Below are 18,497 nucleotides of genomic sequence, written 5' to 3'. Positions count from 1 at the left end.
TTTAACCACCATTTAGGTCAAGATGTTAGTACATTTCCAATATCCAGAGGGCTCCCTTGTGGCCCTTTGCAGTCAATTTCCACTTCCTCTGTCTTCTCCATTGCCGTTGATTAATTTGCTTTTCCTTGAACTTTGTATATATGGAATCCTATAGTATGTACTCTTTCTGGTCCAGCTTCTTTTGCTCAATCTTTGGTTTGTGAGATCTTTGCATATTGTACTTCCATCTGTTGCATATAGTACTCAAATCTCTTAAAAATTTGTCATGTAGTATTCATTCTCTATACAAATATGCCACAACTTGTTTATCTAAGTTTAACCATTCCTGGGCTGATGGACATTTGAAGTTTTTGAATATGATGAATGAAGCTGCTATGAAAATACCTGAGGCTGTCTTTTCTGTGGGACATATGCACTCATTCCTCCTGGGAAAGTATCTGCTGGATCAGATTTGATTTTAGAGGATCACCCTGACCACTGAGAATTACAGGTTTTAGCACAGCAAGACTGGAAGTAGAGAAATCAGTGAAGAGGTGATTGTGGCAAAGGGCAGAGATGATGGTGGCTTAGACTACAGGGCAGTGGGGAAGTGACAGATTCAGAATATTTGTTGAATTGGGGCCAGCAAGACTTGATAAAAGAAAGAAGCATAACTCCAAGGTGTCTGGCCTGAATGCCTTGGTGAAGAATTGAGAAAGAGCTCGATCTGGAAGTTTGTTAATGGGCGTTATGCTTGAGATGCTTCTGAGATATCTGTGTGGTTGTACTGAGTTGACAGGTGAAGATTTTGAATTGGGGCTTGGTGGATAGGTTTGCACTAGAGATATAAACATGGGAATCATCAGCATGTAGACAGCATTAAAGTCCTGGGACTATCTGAGATGACAAGTGAGAATAGAGCAGGTGGAAGGGGAAAGGGGCCTAGGACTGGCCCCCTAGGAACTCTTATGTTAAAGGACCTCAGCAAAGGAGATAGTGAAGGAGTAGATGGTGAGGTGTATGGGTCTGTGGTTCCTGAGAAAAATGATCAAATGTTTCCTCAGAACTGGAAAAATATACACAACCTTTCAATGACTATAAGATTTCTATTTTAGCAAGTAATGGATAAGTGGAGAGTATGCAAAGTCACCTTAAAGAGAAGAGCTGGCTTCCTGCCAGCAAGACTTGGAAGCAACCTAATTGAAAATATTAACATATTTAAATAAAGGATGTATCAAGCTGAAGAGAGGTCAGCAATGGAAGACTAGTAAAGGGAGAGTCTCCGAGTTCCATGCAGGCACAGCCTTTCTAAGCACCATCCTGGAAAGAGTGCTTTAGCTAACAGAGTAGTCTGGGAATAATGGCAAGGCTGCCCAGAGCATAGAGATGGGGGTGGAGAACTGTAGCCAAGAAGAGTTTTCTGAACCCATTGGCATGATTCCTTACTGGGGATGGCCAGATGATAAAAATAATCCTGTTCAATTATGTCATTGTGCATTTATTTGTTGACATTCTGATTCTGATTTGGTTTAAAGAAGAGAATGTGCTGGCTTAGGAGTCTGAGCAACAGTAAAATTTCTCATGGTAAGTTATATGTATTATGGTATCTCATGGTATAAATACTTAGGTATTATGGCTTTATATTTCAGTAGATTGTAGACTTCATTGGCACAATCAAGTATTTCCAAGATGCAGCTTTGAAGTCTATGAAACCCAGGCCCACATCTCTATGAAAAATGACATAACTGGAGCCATTTAAAAAATCAAGCCGGAAAAGTCATTTCAAGAGGAACTGCCTTGCACATCCTGTTTTCTAAGCCTTTGAATCGGGCGAAACTGTCAACATTCCAAGACATCCACAAGAATGAGAAAATCTTGTTTGAAAAATCTCAGAAAAGTGAACTTTTGCCCAGTGACCCCCTTCACTTGACCAGTCACTGAAGTACAAATCTAGCCCTGCTTATCAGCACCAATAAACCTCTTTTTATTTTTAAATTTCTTTTAGATTTTATTTATTTTTTCATGAGAGACGCAGAGACTGAGGCAGAGACAGAGGCAGAGGGAGAGTTCCAGGCTCCTCAGAAGGAGCCTGATGCGGGACTTGATCCGGGACCTCAGGACCACACCCTGAGCTGAAGGCAGATCCTCCACCGCTGAGCCACCCAGGCGTCTCTAAACCTCTTTTTAAAAGCAAATATTTAATCTTCTGGGGTTTTTTTCCCCAATAAAAACTCTGAGTCCACCTCCTGTCATTAGGACACTACTTGGGTTTCAACTTAAATCTACATACCCCGAATTGAAACTCTGATCTGAAATGAACACTTTGCCTTTTGAACTGGTTTCTTGTTTTTTTGACCGACATTCCTGCTAGTGGTAAATTCAATACTGCAAATCCCACCTGGAGCTCTCTTGGGACATGGCCTACTAGGCCTCCCCATGTAACATATTCCAGCATCCTGAAACCTGCATGTTGAGTAAAGTAGAATCACAGGCTATTAGATCTGAAAGGGAGCTGATGCAGTATCCAGTCCAAGCCAGAGGGGAAAAATGAGGTTCATAGAGGCAGAGAAATCGTTCACTTTTTCCTGTCCTGGAAGCAGACCCTTAAGTGTGTGTGTAGTAAAAGGAATTGGATAGAGCATTGAAGAAGTCCCTTTTTGAGTCATTGGAGCCAGTGGATAGAAGGGGAAATGTCCAGCCGGTTAGGCCTGTAAAACCCCTCCACTTCTTCCCCTACTCAGTCTGCTGCCACCAACTGAATGGAGGATGGGAGATCTGCACTGGAAATAAATCATCAGGGCTGTTTCTGTTTCTGGAAAAAGTGGTAGGAATCTGTACAGGAGTCTCATCTCTGGCAGGGCAGGATTAAGAACCTTGTTATTCCTGCTTTCTCTAAAATGGCCAGGTAAACTTGGATTTGAGCACTCCGGATTGGGGACAGGGTGGTGAGAAAGGGGTCTGGCTGGGAGTAGTGGGGAAAGGGAAGAAGGGAGGGGTTTTGGAGGCAGAGCGAACCCCTGAAATTCCGGAGTCCTGCCGTGCTAGGGACGGGGCGCCGGAGAAAGGGGCTGCGGGCTCCCCACCTCCCCTCCTGTCTTCCCACTTGTCTTCCTAACATCGCTATTTTTTCCTTAGTTCCTTTCATCTTTTATTAGGAGCGGGCTGGGAAGGGCTGAGTGCTCTCTCCGGCGGAGTCCGAGGCAACCCCGTAGCCCCTTCTCCCTCGCGCCCGAGCTCCGGGCCTCCCCACCCCCGACAATGGTCTCTCCCGGTGCTCGGAGGCGCTGGGGGCGGGCGGAGGCGGGGCGGGAGCGGCGATGGGGGGGCAGGTCTGCATTGCCGCTTCCCCTGGTCCCCGGAGCAGTCGACGCTGCCGCCGGCCCCGCGCCCGGACCCCCGCGCTCAGCCGGGACTCCCTTCCCCGGGCCCCCCCGGCCCAGGTGAGACCCCTCTCGGACTCTGACCCCCGCCCCGCCCGGGGCAGGAGCATCCTTGCCTTGCAGCCATTTTATCCTCCGATGCTTGGCTTGGGGGGGGGGGGGACTGTCCCCGCTTTCGGGGTGAGGGGGCTGGGGGTGGTTTGAATGGGTATTTATTTCAGTCGCTGTGCAGACCGGAATATATATATGGAGTCGGGGTGTTTTTCCCCACCTTAGCGGAGTCGCTGCAATCCTCCCGGATATTAACGGGTTGTGGGGCTTTAGGTGGATAGGGTTGGGGTAGGGTTCGCTCAAAGCCCAATGTCCTCCCTACCTTGCGCGCGCGCGCACACACACACACACACACACACACACACGTGATAAATGACCTTGGTTGGGGCCAGAAAATGGTTACTGCTTCAGTCTGCTGGCCGGGCCTTGGGGGTGGGGGCGGGGGGCGGGGGGGGGCCTTGGAGGAAGGGCAGGTGAAGGAGGGAAGGAAGGGAAGGGAAGAATGGAGATGCTGGGTAGAGCGATGGTAAATGACCAGGGGTGAAGCGCGCACGGCGGGGCTTTGGGCAGTTGCTCCCGGGTTGGGGGGAAGGGGTGTTGAGTGATGATGGGCACTTGCCCAGAAGCCGGGCTGAGGGTGGGGGGACACTCAGAGAATGGGTTCAGTCAATTCTAGGGGCTTTTCTCTTATGCCAGAGCAGAGGCCAGATGGGGTGCTGGGGCTGTCGCTGCAAATGCTGGCAGGGGGCGGTCTCTATGCCTGCGCCCCTGAAGGTCTCTCCCTGCGGCCCTGCCTTATTCCTCTGCCGTGTGCCTTCTCAGCTGACACCTTCATCTTTTTTCCCCCAGAACTGTGAAGACTCCATCTTCCTAACCCTGGGATAGGATGTAGGGAGGGGAGGTGTGGCCTTGGGCGTCCTGGGTGGGAGCTGAGGCACAGTCACCCAGCTATAACAGGGAGGGGTGCTCCAGCATATACCCCCCTTGGCCCCCCCCCACCGTCTTACCCCCCCCCCCCCAGCCCCGTGGATGTTTTAACTGACTGCTTCTTGATGACCTTGTCACGTGGGCTAAGGAGGGCTGGGGCATTTAAGTGACTCCCAAAGTCAGGGACTTTGATTGGGCTGGGGGCTTCTGGACCCTCTTCTGTTCAGGCCTACGCTGAGTGCCTAGCTGAGTGCCTAGCACAGGCAAGCATTTCCTCCGGAGCCCCCTCCCCCATTCTGCAGAGAATCTCCTGGGCACATCTTTCTAGTCAGGTGGAGCCAGCCAACCTTAAAAGGACCACGCAACCCTGAATCCTGACTCCTCTAACCTCCACCTCTTCAGGTCCGGTCTCTCTCCCACAGGCTTAGCCATCCTGTGCTGCTTTGGGGTCTAAAAATAGCACCACTTCCTCACCAACTCAAAGAATTTGTCTCCTTTCTCTCCCTTCTGACCTCCTGGGCTCATTGGCCCTGGGGGAGCTGGCTGTTGAGCACATCATATCCTGCTGTGGCGCCGTGAGGCCTTCTCTACCCTGCATGTACCTCTCAGGGGTAAACAGTGTTGACAAACACAGGATGTGGCTCCTAGTGGGTCCATCTGTCTCCTTCAGGGTTTGGAGGTGGGGGGAGATCCCAGATGGGAAAGAAAGGAGAGGAAAGCAAATGGCCATGCAGCGAGGGGGTTCCAGTTCCACTGTTCTCTCTCTTGCACGGGGGATCGTTTGGGCCTTGAACCACAAAGAAAAGAAGGTGACATAGGGGGGTCACTGGTTTTGGTCATCTAGTCTACCCTTCACATCTGGCCCGAGGGGCTAAGGCCCAGCTTGCCGGTGCTTCTCCCTGAGCCACGTAGCATTACTTACCCCCTTCTACCAGGGCCCCTATATGCATGTGGGACATTTAATGAAGGCTCTGGATGGGTGGGAGCAGGAGGCAGGATATTTTTAGGGGAATGATCTCTGATCAGAATCTAGTCCTGCTTCCTTTTCTTCTGTGAAGGAAGGGGGATGCTTTCCTTCTTTGCTTCCCTCTGGAGGATGTCCTTTTTTAGGGGGGACCCCAGGCCCCCTTCATTCTATACTGGCCTTCTACGCAGTGCAGTATTTGTGGACTCCTTTTTCCTTGGCTCTTGGAGAAGGAGCAGAAAGGATTAAGGGGGATTAGGAAGGGAGGCTGTGGAAAAAGGAGGCACAGCTATGGACCTTAGACCCCAATGCTGGCAGAGTATGGATCTGATCAGCCATTTCTGTCCCTGCCCCCACCAGGGAAGGGACCTATGGATGATGTCCTGAACGAAGATGGCAGTAGCCAGACATCATCCCTTCTCCATGGCCTCAGGTTCCAGGTCTCCCTTTTTTTGTGTCTCCCCTTGTTTGTCTGGAGTGAGACAGTGTGGGCCCATCTGCTGGCATTGATTTAACACAGAGGCCCCCAGAACTCTGTTTGGGGAGGATACTGGGCAACAGCATCCAAGTCTGACCCCCTGCTCTTCCCTTGCTCCTTCTTGCTTCCTTCACATTTTTTTTTTCAATCTAATGGGAAGGAAGAAAACTGATATTTATAGAATATCTACCGTGAGGTTGAGTTCTCTTGGGGACTCAGAAAAATAAAATGATCCCCAGTTTAAGTATAAGGACACTGAGGTTTAGAGAAATTAAAGAATTTGCCCAAGAGCAGCTGGTAAGTAAATGGCAGAGCTGGAATTTCAACTTAGGTCATCGAAGCACCAGGTGCTTTGCCCCAAACCAGCTTTCTCTTTGATAGTATCCCTTTTGCTCTTTACCCTAATGAGCACCCAGAGGTGGCTTTTATTCTGGCATTTATGAGGAAGTGGAGAGGATCTCACTATATTATCATCGTCACAAAGAGTAACGACTGATATTTCTTGATCACTTTTTATGTGCCAGGTAGTATGGTAAGGAGCTTATACACATTACGTCATTTAATCCTTACTTTTCCCTCCTTAAAGAAGAGTAAACTGAGGCCCGGATGTTAGGGGCATGCTCGAGGTCACTTAATTAGTAAGTGCTGAAGCAAGAGGTCAAACCCAAATCTGTCTGACTCTGGAAGCAAATTTTTACCCACTGAGAAGACCTCTCCTTGTGAGGCCTGTAAACTTGGAAACTGAGGGAAAGGGTGGAAGAGACCCACTTCAGCTGCCATCGGTGGACTGAAGTCAAGAGTTTAGAGGCCTTGGGCCTCCTACACATTCTCCCTAAGCCCTGTCCCAAGTAAGAAAGCTGGACCAGACAAGAGTGGAGAATTCTGGTTTCTCATATTTCCTGTTTTATTCTTTGCAGGTCAGTGGTTAAGCAAGGGATGTGATCTTGATGTGGGGTAGGGGATCAGGAGAAAGGCTCTAGGTGACCCTGACTCAGGCAAATCTCCTAGGACTGATCTCCAAGGTCAGAGTAAGTGGCCTTATGCCGGATGATCTACAGTCAGTTGAGGTCATCATCCCTTTTTCCTGAGTGTGGGCTTGAAGCAAGGAGACCACCTGCAACACCTGGCCCCAGTGGGACTCTGGGTTGACTGGAGCTCTGTATTGGCCTTCTTTGACATCGTAGACTTTACAACCTCCTTTATCCCCCCTTTTATATTTTCTAGATCTCCAGAAGCTTCTAGAAGAGAAGTAGGCGGCCTTTCCTGAGTAGTCCTGGCTCCCCAGCTTAGCCCCCACACCCTGGCTCCCTCTTCCCTTTCTATCCCCTTGCTTCCCCTCTCCTTCCCCCATGTATCCAACTGAAGTGCCCAGAACTCCTCTCCCTCCTCTCCCCTCCTAGACACCTCTATTTTCTCCTGTCCCATGCCTGGAGATACTTGAATGCTCTTCATCTAAGTAACTGGGGGAAGGAGTCTTTCTGACTTCACAAGTCCTTGAGCAAAACCTGAATAAGGAGCAAGGATTCGAGGAGATCTAGTGAAGCAGTCCCAAAGATCCATCATGGAAGAAGGCTTCAGAGACCGGGCAGCTTTCATCCGTGGGGCCAAAGACATTGCCAAGGAAGTCAAGAAGCATGCGGCCAAGAAAGTGGTAAAGGGCCTGGACAGAGTCCAGGATGAATATTCCCGCAGATCCTACTCCCGCTTTGAGGAGGAGGAGGATGATGATGACTTCCCTGCCCCTGCTGATGGCTATTACCGTGGGGAAGGGGCCCAGGACGAGGAAGAAGGTGGTGCATCTAGCGATGCCACTGAGGGCCACGATGAGGATGACGAGATCTACGAGGGGGAGTATCAGGGCATCCCCCGGGCAGAGTCTGGGGGCAAAGGCGAGCAGATGGCAGATGGGGCCACCCTGGCTGGAGTGAGGGGAGGCTTGGGCGATGGGGAGGGCCCCCCTGGCGGCCGAGGGGAGGCACAACGGCGGAAAGAACGGGAAGAACTGGCTCAGCAGTATGAAGCCATCCTCCGGGAATGTGGCCACGGCCGCTTCCAGTGGACACTCTATTTCGTGCTTGGTCTGGCGCTGATGGCTGATGGCGTCGAGGTCTTTGTGGTGGGCTTTGTGCTGCCCAGTGCTGAGAAAGACATGTGCCTGTCAGACTCCAACAAAGGCATGCTGGGTAAGACACAGAGGGTGTGGGGGGCCCCCCAGCCCTATCCAGCCCCCAAACTCTAGAAACACCTCTGCTCCTGAGAACCCCTGTCCATACTGCTGGGCTCCCTAGGACCCTGGTCCCCAGATTTTCCCAGAGAGCTTGGACTTACCCTGCACACTCTCTCCTCACACACCCTCCTCTTGAGATTGGGTCACAGTGAGGCTGTTTGTGCAAGGGCTTGGGGAAGGGCAACTGGGCTGGGACTTGGGTGGCACTTGGCTTAGTTCTGCAGGAAGGTGCTATGGTGGGATGGGCCCCTGTGGGGTGTTTCGTCAGAGACTTCCCTCTTGTTATCTTGCTCCCTTCCCCTGACTGGGGAAACAAGTCAGTATCTAAACTCGCTGGTTTAAATGGGGGGGCCAATTTGGGGGGGTGGGGAGAGGAGCACGATCACTCCCAGGCCTGCCTTCAACCAGAGAAGCCAGCCACACTTGCTCTTGACCAGCTGTGGGAGTGTTCAAGGGCCAGTGAGCGCCCTCTCGTGACCCTTCCTCATGTGGACTCTGGGGGAGGAAACCCCTTGGCTCACTCCAGAGGATCCCTCAGTCTTGCTCTGCTTCCAGGTTGCCACGGGACCTTGGGCAGATCCCCACTCCTTGGGGCTTGGCTGGAGCCTGGGGATATGCAGAGTCTGGAGGGATGATTTTTAAGACCAGTTCCAACTCTGAATGTAGGAAGGAAATAAGAAACAGGAGAGTTTTAGGACCAGAAGCCCTGGAGCTGAGAGGAGTGAAGGACGGGTCTATGGGGCGAATTTCCTGAGGGAACTGAAGGGATAGAACTGCTTTTCCAGGGATGCAAGAAACCCCTTGCTACTTTGTGGGCCTCAAGGCAGGGAGGGGAGGTGGGGACCTTAGGAGGCTCTGGGGGTCTGGGCCGATCCATTCCTCCTTCCAGGGAAGCCAGAGATGGGGGTGGTGTGTGTGTGTGTGTGTGTGAGAGAGAGAGAGAGAGAGAGAGAGAGACAGTGAGTGAGAGGTGAGAGCAAGCAGGAGAGAGTGGAAGGGAGAGAAAAAGAATTCTGGGTGGGAATTGGGGGCTCCCATATCTGCATTCCTGCCTTTGAACCCCGGGCCTGCAGAGATGGCCTTCTGTCTTTCCTTGCTCTCATTTCTGGGTGGGTCAACTTAGTTATTCTAGAAGTCGCCTGGCTCCTTGATCCTCTCTGCAGCCGCCTCTGGTAACGCATTGCAGGTGCGAGAACCAAAGCGTGTCGGCTCATTGCCCTGCTGCCTCTGTTTCCCCCTCAGGCCTCATAGTCTACCTGGGCATGATGGTGGGTGCCTTCCTCTGGGGAGGTCTGGCTGACCGGCTGGGTCGGAGGCAGTGTCTGCTCATCTCGCTCTCCGTCAACAGCGTCTTCGCCTTTTTCTCATCTTTCGTCCAGGGCTATGGCACTTTCCTCTTCTGCCGCCTCCTTTCCGGGGTTGGGTGAGTGGCCGCTTCCTCTGCCCCCCCGCAGGCAGCCCTGAGAGGGCTGTGCCCCGGACGCTGTTCCGTTTCTAGAGCCCAGCACCCAGCACCGTGCCAGGCACAACGGCCGCACCTCAAATGTGTCTGAGTTGAATGAATGAATCCCTCCCGGCTCCATCAGGCCAGCCGCCCCCGGCCCCGGCCCCACTACCGCCTGTCCAGAACACATCCGTGTCCGGTCCGCTCCTGAGTTCTGCACCCCGCCCCCCAGGTCCATGCTGAGCCCGGCTCCGGGAAGAGAGAGGCCTGGCGGTCTCAGCCTTACCCCCGGGGGCCTGCGAACCCTTGAGTGGCCCCTTTCCCCATTGATGTATTTCCTGCATTGACAACAGACCTGGTTAACGCCCACTGCTGCCAGGACCCTGAAGCCGTGACCGTCAGGCTCCTACACCCCAAGCCTCCCGCATGCATCCTTGCCCTGTCCCCAGCTCTTTACCTGCATCCTTGTCCTGTCCCCAGCTCTTTACCGGCCTGCTCCTGCACACCTGCTCTTGGGCTCCTCTTTGCTCATCTTTTTCCTTTGGGGATCCCCCCCATTGTCTATAATTATCTTCCCCCTCTGCAACCCCATAGTCATCTTCAAGGTTCAACATGCGTTCCTTCCCTTTCCCTGAGACTTCCCTGCCTGTTTCCCAGGGTCCCGAGGATGGGTGCCTACTGGGCTACGGGGTCCTATGTGACAAGAAGTCTCTTGTAAGGTGTGGAAGCTGACAGGTGCTCAGGGAAGCAGAGCACTGGGGCAGGGGATTGGGATCTAATGCTTAATTCTTACCATCCCTCCAGGATCGGAGGGTCCATCCCCATTGTCTTCTCCTATTTCTCTGAGTTTCTGGCTCAGGAGAAACGTGGGGAGCATTTGAGCTGGCTCTGCATGTTCTGGATGATTGGCGGAGTGTATGCTGCGGCCATGGCTTGGGCCATTATCCCGCACTACGGTGAGCAGCCCCCAGGGAAGGCACCCCAGATTCTCCCTTGCGGCAGGAGCCCCCCGCCTCCCACCCCTCTGCTGATGCTGACTGTTCCTGCCAGGGTGGAGCTTTCAGATGGGGTCTGCTTACCAGTTCCACAGCTGGAGGGTTTTCGTCCTCGTCTGTGCCTTCCCTTCTGTGTTTGCCATCGGGGCTCTGACCACACAGCCTGAGAGCCCCCGCTTCTTCCTGGAGGTGAATGGGGCTGGGGCTGGGGCTGGGGAGGGGCGGGGGGAGGCAGAAGGTTCTGTGTTCACACACTCATGGTGAGTTTGGTTTTTGGGACCCTCACAGGGGCCGTACTTCTGGGGACTTGATCTTGCTTCCTTTGTCTTGTGTCTCCAGAGGGGCTCTGCACCTGGAGAAACCAGGGTGCCTGCTCAACCCGGGGTGGCTTAAGATTCTGCAGGGAGGGGCCCTGGCCCTGGCTTCATAGCTTAAGAGAAGTTCCCACCCTCTACTTCTTCCCCCTCCAAGTAGATGTTGGTCTGGCAGAGTCAGGATGCTGCTTCTCTTCTGCCGACTGATCTACTTGCCCCTCATCATCAATTCCCTTGTTTTCGGTTTTCTTTTTCCATTGTACAAGGGGATCCCTGGGACCTGTAGTTATATCTGTCTCCTGGACTCCCCCTACTCTCGCCCAAGTCTGATTATATTTTGCTGTTTCCTTCCTTGGGGCTCTTTCAGAGTGGGTGATGTACGTGCCTTTAGATCAGAGGTAGGGGTGGGAGCCGTTTGGTATTCTGTGACTACAGAAGCCCCCCGGGGGGGCGGGTCTATTACCCTGGGCTGGGGGGAGCTAACCTGGATGTGGGAACTGTGTCTGTGGCTCTAGAATGGGAAGCATGATGAGGCCTGGATGGTGCTGAAGCAGGTTCATGACACCAACATGCGAGCCAAGGGGCATCCTGAGCGAGTCTTCTCGGTGAGCCAGAGCCCTCCCTTTGATCCTCCAAGGCCCTCCAGCTCCAGCCAGTCCCTCTCTGGATACCACCCCTGCCTTCCCTAGACATCTCCCACCACCCTCTCCTTCACTGTTGTCTCTCAGGGTATCCTATCACATCTACCCCCTGTCTGCGTTTTGCTACTATAGGAGAAACTGAGGCTCCTGAATGGGGGCGTTGGGAAATACAGACTACTTGACTGCTAACCTCTTCTCTTGACCCCAGGTAACCCACATTAAGACGATTCATCAGGAGGATGAGCTGATTGAGATCCAGTCAGATACGGGGACTTGGTATCAGCGCTGGGGGGTCCGGGCCTTGAGCCTGGGTGGCCAGGTAATGAGGGATAGTGTGGTGAAGAGGGAAAAGGGAGTGGAGAGGTGGAGACAAAGGCAGGGCTAGACCTGTGTGTGGGGCGGTGATGGGGGAACTGAGGGAAAGGGTTAGGGAGGCAGAGGGGGATCTCGGGGCGCGAGGAATTAGTGCAGCCACTCTGACTTTGCTCCATTCCACCTAGGTTTGGGGAAATTTCCTCTCATGTTTTGGTCCAGAATATCGACGCATCACTCTGATGATGATGGGTGTGTGGTTCACCATGTCCTTCAGGTGAGGAGGTGTGTGGGGGTGGTGGGAATCGAAGTCCTGAGGATGGCTGGGGATGGGCTGGGGGTGGGCTGGGGGTGGGGGCTAGGCCGAGGGCAGAGCAAATGCCTGGGAAATAAGCCCCCCAGACCCAGCAGTCGGTGCAGGGAGGAGTGCTGAGAGATGAGGCGGGAGAGGTGAGCAAGGTCCCCTGACCCTCCGTCCCCTCATTTCTGGACCCCCTGGTCCTAATCCTGAGCCTTGTCTGACTCCATCATCCTTGACTCTTCAGCTACTATGGCCTGACTGTCTGGTTTCCTGACATGATCCGCCATCTCCAGGCGGTGGACTACGAAGCCCGAACCAAGTTATTCTCTGGGGAGCGCGTAGAGCATGTGACCTTTAATTTCACCCTGGAAAATCAGATCCATCGAGGGGGACAGTACTTCAATGACAAGTATGTGGGGACTTTTCCATATCACTTCTTCCCTGCCCTTTATATCCCTTGTTTCTTTCAGGAGCCTGGGAGTTCAGAGACAGGGTGTGTGGGGGTAAATGCCTGTGGTTTCTCAATTCCAAAGGAATGAGCCTTGGAGGAGGGTATGAGGACAAGGGGAAAGCATGTCTCCTCATCCCGGCCTTACAGGTTCATTGGGCTACGTCTGAAGTCAGTGTCCTTTGAGGATTCCCTATTTGAGGAGTGTTATTTCGAGGATGTCACATCGAGCAACACGTTTTTCCGCAACTGCACGTTCATCAACACTGTGTTCTATAACACTGGTAAGGTGGTGTAGCTGCTGGCTGTCGGACTGAAGGTTTGGATGGATCTTGAAGAGGAAAGAGGGAGCCCTTCTCATTCCCTAGCTCAGGGTTCATGAGCTGAGCTCTTGGGAGCCCCAGAGGAAGGTGGTATGGGGCCTATTAGCTACCACTAAGAATTCCAAAAACTGAATGGAAATAGACCATTTTTCTGTAAGATTTTTAAGAATATCTGGCAAAAACATCAAATTCCTTTGCCTTTGAGCTGGAATTAAAGCAATTCTGTGGTGTTATTAATGCTCTTTGAAGAGGGCAAATTTCATTCAAACAGGGTCTTCAGGGAAAAAAAACAACAATAAAAGGGATATTTGGTGCATAAAAGGCTGAGAATCATTGCATTAGTCCACTGTTTGGTTGTTGTTGTTGTTTTTAAGATATATTTATTGGGGGGCAGGGCGGGGAGGGTCAGAGGGAGTGGAAGAGAAAGAATCTCAAGTAGACTTTCTGCTAAGTGGGGAGCCCCATGTAGGGCTTGATCCCATGACCCTGAGATCACCACATGAGCTGAAATCAAGAGGCAGCCGCTTAACCAACTGAACCACTCAGGCGCCCTCATATTAGTCCAGTTTTTAAAACAGTGATTCTCAAACTATATGCCCATGAAGTGCTGCTTCATCAGCTAGACTAAGGATCCTGCCTCTAATGGAATACTGGGTGAGTTTTTCCTACCTTACAGGGAAAAATAATGGAAAGGACTTTTATTATTTTATTTTACTTTATTTTTTAAGATTTTATTTATTCATTCATGAGAGACACACAGAGAGAGGCAGAGACAAAGGCAGGCTGTCTGTGGGAAGCCTGATATGGGACTCAATTCCAGGATCCTGGGATCATGACTTGAGCCAAAGGCAGATGCTCAATCACTGAGCCACCCAGGCACTCTGGAAAGGACTTTTAATGATTTTTAATATTTGGCTCAGTAAATTTTCCTAATCCCATGGCACTGCTACTGTTTATAGTCAGCTCGGGCAGACGAAAAGAAGCCAAGATTATTAATGAGAAAACTTGGAAACTGCCAGTCGCACCGGTCATGAGACTGTGGTCATTTCTTACTGTAAGGGTTTCTAGTTCTATGGTGCTATCATTTGATGTTTTGTGATGATGGCCCTGAGCAATTTAGAGCGCTCCTCCTCCCCCAACTGACCCCACTAAGGCAGCGCCCTGAGCCAGAAGCAGTGGTGGCGTCCCTCTCGCATGACTGCCTGCCTGTCTTGGTCTTTGCCCCCAGATCTGTTTGAGTACAAGTTTGTGAACAGCCGTCTGGTGAACAGCACGTTCCTGCACAACAAAGAAGGCTGCCCGTTAGATGTGACGGGGACTGGGGAAGGCGCCTACATGGTGTACTTTGTCAGTTTCTTGGGGACGCTGGCTGTACTTCCTGGGAATATTGTGTCTGCCCTGCTCATGGACAAGATTGGCAGGCTCCGCATGCTTGGTAAGGGGGCAGAACTGATTCGGGGGCTGGGGAGCAAGGCGAGGCTGTCAACACGCTTCTAACCTTATTCTGAAGGAAGAGCTTAGCCAGAGTAGGTTCTCTCTCTCTCTTCTGTTTAGGTCTTGGCTGGGTGGGGCCTGGCATGGAAGCTTCTCTAGGGGTAGAGCAGGTAGGCAGAATAGCAAGCACACGGGCTTTGAGGTTCTGGGTTTTGAATCTCAGCTTCACCACCTACCTTAGGCAAAATGGGAGTGATGACAGTACCTGCCTCACTGGGCTGATATGTTAGATCGATGCATGTAAAGCATCAGGCTCCTTGGCCTGTAACTGTTATTGAAGAGATAGTTGTAACTGATACTATGAATAAAACGATAATTTAAGGGAGATTGGGGATGAGTGTAGAACCTCCCTTTTGAGTACTTTCGGAAATAGTCTCATCCTGGGCTACCCTCAAATCTAGTTGATGGCATGGGGTGGGTTGTGGGTGGGCATCACCGTGGCCAGGTTCATGCAGCTCCCTCCTTTCCTGGCTCCAGCTGGCTCCAGCGTGATGTCCTGTGTCTCCTGCTTCTTCCTGTCTTTTGGGAACAGCGAGTCAGCCATGATCGCTCTGCTCTGCCTTTTTGGGGGGGTCAGCATTGCATCCTGGAACGCGCTGGACGTGTTGACCGTTGAACTCTACCCCTCGGACAAGAGGTAGTTGGAGTGTCATGGGAGCAGGGTAGCCATGTTTAGGGCCTACAGGGCAGGGGGGAGGTGGGGTAAGGAGGCGGGAAATCATCTTGAGGGTTAAAAGTGCACGCATTCCCCTTGAGTTTCTCCTCTAAGGGCTGGTGACTTTTGTATTTGCTCCTTGAAGTCTTAACCATTAATCTAATTTTTTGGTCTTCTTTTCTCCTTGTCGCCCAATCTATATTCCCTGATCTTTCTCTCCTTCCTCTCCTTTGTGGATACTGCCTGCCATCTCTCCTCCACTTTCTCACCCACTCACCCATCCCCCACGCTTCCTCCTCATCTCTTTTTCGTGCTGCCCCGGGGGACCTCTGAGCAGGACCACAGCCTTCGGCTTCCTGAATGCCCTCTGTAAGCTGGCAGCTGTGCTGGGGATCAGCATCTTCACATCCTTTGTGGGGATCACCAAGGCTGCCCCCATCCTGTTCGCCTCAGCTGCCCTTGCCCTTGGTAGTTCTCTGGCCCTGAAGTTGCCTGAGACCCGGGGGCAGGTGCTGCAGTGAGAGGGCCGCAGGGGTTCAGAGGATGGCAGGCACACTGTGAGAGCAATGGCTCCTCCTTCACCCTCCCTGCCCTGCCATCCTGGGCCCGGGACCCTCGCTCCCCATTCCCCTGTGTTCTGTGTCTAGGCCGTGTGTGTGCGCGCGTGTCTGCATGTGTGTGACCCCGTAGGCAGGAGCTCCAGGGAAGGCTTCTTCATCCTAGTTGTGGGATGCAGCTCTACTCCCCATCTCCTACCCCCATTGACTTTGCACAAGAGAAAGCTTGGCCTTACCCTTCTTCCCAGTGTTAGCTAGGGGCCTAGCTCCTCCTGGCTCTAGGAGCTCCAGAACAGGCCTCCTGCCCTTCCCCTCATCCCTCTGCCTAGGCCCTTGTGAAACCACAGGCATGTGGTTATGCTGGGGGCTGGGGCTCGGTGGCATCTAGGGACCAAAAGAACTTCTTAGAGTTGGAAGGGCCTCAGGTGCCCTCTCACATCTGTTGGATGCAGGGGGAGTAGCAATAAACCTCAGCCCCCTGGCCTCCACTTTCCCCTCAATCTGGGCTACAGGTAAGAAGCCTGAATTTTATGAAATTAGCTTTCTGATTCTTATTTATTTATATATTAAGTTCTGAGGCAGCTCTGCAGGACTGTGTGTGTGGATGCATGTGTAACACTTATGTGTGTGTATGTGCCATGGGGTGGGGTGTCACTATGCTGTCCTCAGATACCAGCCACAGGTCATCTCAGTTGACACACACACTGCCCTGCCTCCCATAGCCCCTCCCTTGATCTTGTTTCTGTGCCAGGCCTGGGAGGGAGGAGCCCTAGGCCAGGTGAGGATGAGTCCCACAGTCTAGACAGATCTGACCACACATGACAAGGTCCATCTCCTCCCCTCCTCTCAAGAAGCACAGGCCTCTGGAGTGAGAGGCTCCACCCACTATAGCACAGACAGGGACAGCACAGCTGCCCTCCCACCCTTGGTCTGTACCCCCACAGGCAGAGCAGCAGGGGAGGGAGAGAAATCAGGCCTACCCCCACAGGCAGAGCAGCAGGGGAGGGAGTGAAATCAGGCCTAAGGTAAAACCAGCAGATTAAAAAGCACAAGGGGCAGAATGTAGGGGCCCTCCCAGCAACTCCTCTGAAGTGGGAAGAGGTTGGGCAATAAGCCAGGGACCCCTCATGCGGAATCAGAAGCCTCAGTTTCCCCATCTCACCCTTCTATGTGAGAGGCCCCTGTAGTTAAGCTGCCCTTGCCTCACCCCACTGTGTGGCTGCTTTCTTTGGTGCCCTCCTGCTCCCCACCCCACCCCCCACCGTAGCTGTGATATGTTGTAGTTTTTAGCTGTTTGTAAAATGTTAAAAAAAAAAAATGAAAAAAAAAAAGTGAAAACAACAATAAAAAAAGAAAATCCAAATTCACCCTCCTCATGCTTCATCTGGCGCCCCCACCCTATGGTCACTCCTCCCATTTTGTAACACTGAAGGGGGGGCGCTGTTTAACTCTTTGGTATCTGTGCTCAAAGGATTGCCTTCTCCAGTGTCCAGTGTATGAGTGTGTACCCCCTTTCCTCACCCTTCATTTGCTGGACGCAACCTTCTCCCCTGTGCCCCCCGCCCCCCAGAGGGATCCATCCATCTCTCCTGCTCTCCTGGGGAACCCCCCTAAGCCCAACTCTGTTGATGTGAAAAATGAAATGAAAAATATTGATGAAAAATAAAAAGGAAATAAATCCTTAAAATCCAAGATGGCTATGCCTGCTTCTTTGCCTCCCCATCTACATCCAACTCTGTTCTGCCTGCTGGGAGAGGAAGACAGTGAGATGGAAATATTATTCCTCTTTCCCCAAACTGAAAGCCAGAATAATATGATGTACCACATTTCTTTCAATTGGCCTCTCTATCCTTTTTTCCTGACCTTTATCCTGACCTCCTCGTCTCCCAAATTTGAAAAGTTGGGGTAATGTCCTACAACTTGCTAGCAAAAAAAACTGGTAACTGATTTAAAAAGGGAGCTAAAGACTTGAATAGACATTTCTCCAAAAAGACAACGTACAAATAGCCAACAAGTCTATATAAAAAACGCTCAATAGCACTAACCATCAGAGAAAACTCAAGTCAAAACCACAATGAGACATCTCTTCACATCTATCCATCAGGATGGCTTTTACCAAAAAACCACTCACCCCTCAAATCTAAGCAAAATAAAAAACAATGGTGTTGGTGGAGATGTAGAGAAGTTGGAACACTTGCACATTGTTGGTGGGAATGCAGAATGGTGCAGCTGCTATGTGGAAGAGTATGGAGGTTCCTCAAAAAAAATAAAATAAATAAAAATAGAATTATGTGATCCAGCAATCTCACTTCTGGATATTTATCAAAAGAATTGAAATGAGGATTGGCAACATTAGCACTCCCATGTTCACTGCAGCACTACTGGAAATAGCTAATGTGGCAACAACCTAAATGTCCATTGGCAGATGAGCTGGTAATAGAATGCTAGTCAGCTTTTAGAAAAGATGGAAATTCTGCAATATGTGATGACATGGATGAACCATGAGGACATTAAGTTAAAAAAGCTGGGTACAGAAACACAAAGACCAAATGAATGATTCCACTAGTTATCAAAGATAGTCAAATTCGTAGAATCAGAGTAGAATAATGGTTGTCAGGGGCAGGGGAGAAAAAGAAATGGGGATTTGATTATTAAATCAAAGGGCATAAACTATCATTTAAGCAAGGTGAATAAGCCCTAGAGATGTGTATGACTTTTTACCCATAGTCAATTATAATGCATCGTGCCCTTAAAAATTTAAGGGGCGCCTCGGTGGTTCAGTCAGCTAAGTATCTGCTTTCAGCATAGGTCATGATCTCAAGGTCCTGAGATTGAGCTCTAGAGTCAGGCTCCCTCCTCAACAAGGAGTCTGCTTGTCCCTCTCCCTCTGCCCACTCCGGACTCATGTGCATGTGCACAGCCTCTCAAATACATAAGTAAAATCTTTAAAAACAAATTTGGAAGTGTTTCTTGAGATTAGAGCCAGTTTTCTTCCAAATCCTCTCAT

General features: G+C 51.2%; 1 protein-coding gene across 2 annotated transcripts; it reads left to right on the top strand.

Moving 5' to 3' along the window:
* Window positions 1-3,327: 3,327 nt before the first annotated feature.
* On the top strand, window positions 3,328-17,182 carry SV2A (synaptic vesicle glycoprotein 2A). Of its 2 annotated transcripts, XM_055312201.1 has the most exons (13): window positions 3,328-3,419; window positions 7,004-7,962; window positions 9,249-9,429; window positions 10,255-10,406; window positions 10,501-10,634; window positions 11,275-11,364; window positions 11,609-11,719; window positions 11,901-11,989; window positions 12,258-12,422; window positions 12,612-12,745; window positions 14,013-14,219; window positions 14,756-14,915; window positions 15,271-17,182. In XM_055312201.1, the coding sequence occupies exons 2-13, from the start codon at window positions 7,341-7,343 to the stop codon at window positions 15,452-15,454; spliced, it is 2,229 nt and encodes a 742-aa protein (XP_055168176.1). In that variant the 5' UTR covers window positions 3,328-3,419; window positions 7,004-7,340; the 3' UTR covers window positions 15,455-17,182. The 2 variants fall into 2 exon arrangements, with proteins under 2 accessions (XP_055168176.1, XP_055168177.1); XM_055312202.1 differs by lacking the exons at window positions 9,249-9,429; window positions 10,255-10,406.
* Window positions 17,183-18,497: the final 1,315 nt, after the last annotated feature.

This window comes from Nyctereutes procyonoides, unplaced genomic scaffold, assembly GCF_905146905.1.
Source record: "Nyctereutes procyonoides isolate TBG_1078 unplaced genomic scaffold, NYPRO_anot_genome, whole genome shotgun sequence".
Lineage (NCBI taxonomy): Eukaryota > Metazoa > Chordata > Mammalia > Carnivora > Canidae > Nyctereutes > Nyctereutes procyonoides.
Note: the sequence above shows the minus strand (reverse complement) of the source record. Positions and strands in the feature narration are given on the sequence as shown.

Coding starts and splice junctions, on each gene's coding strand:
- SV2A (XM_055312201.1), top strand. CDS start 7,341: ATGGAAGAAGGCTTCAGAGACCGGGCAGCTTTCATCCGTGGGGCCAAA. Junction 10,635..11,274: donor GCCCCCGCTTCTTCCTGGAG/GTGAATGGGGCT, acceptor CTGTGGCTCTAG/AATGGGAAGCATGATGAGGC. Junction 12,746..14,012: donor CACTGTGTTCTATAACACTG/GTAAGGTGGTGT, acceptor CTTTGCCCCCAG/ATCTGTTTGAGTACAAGTTT.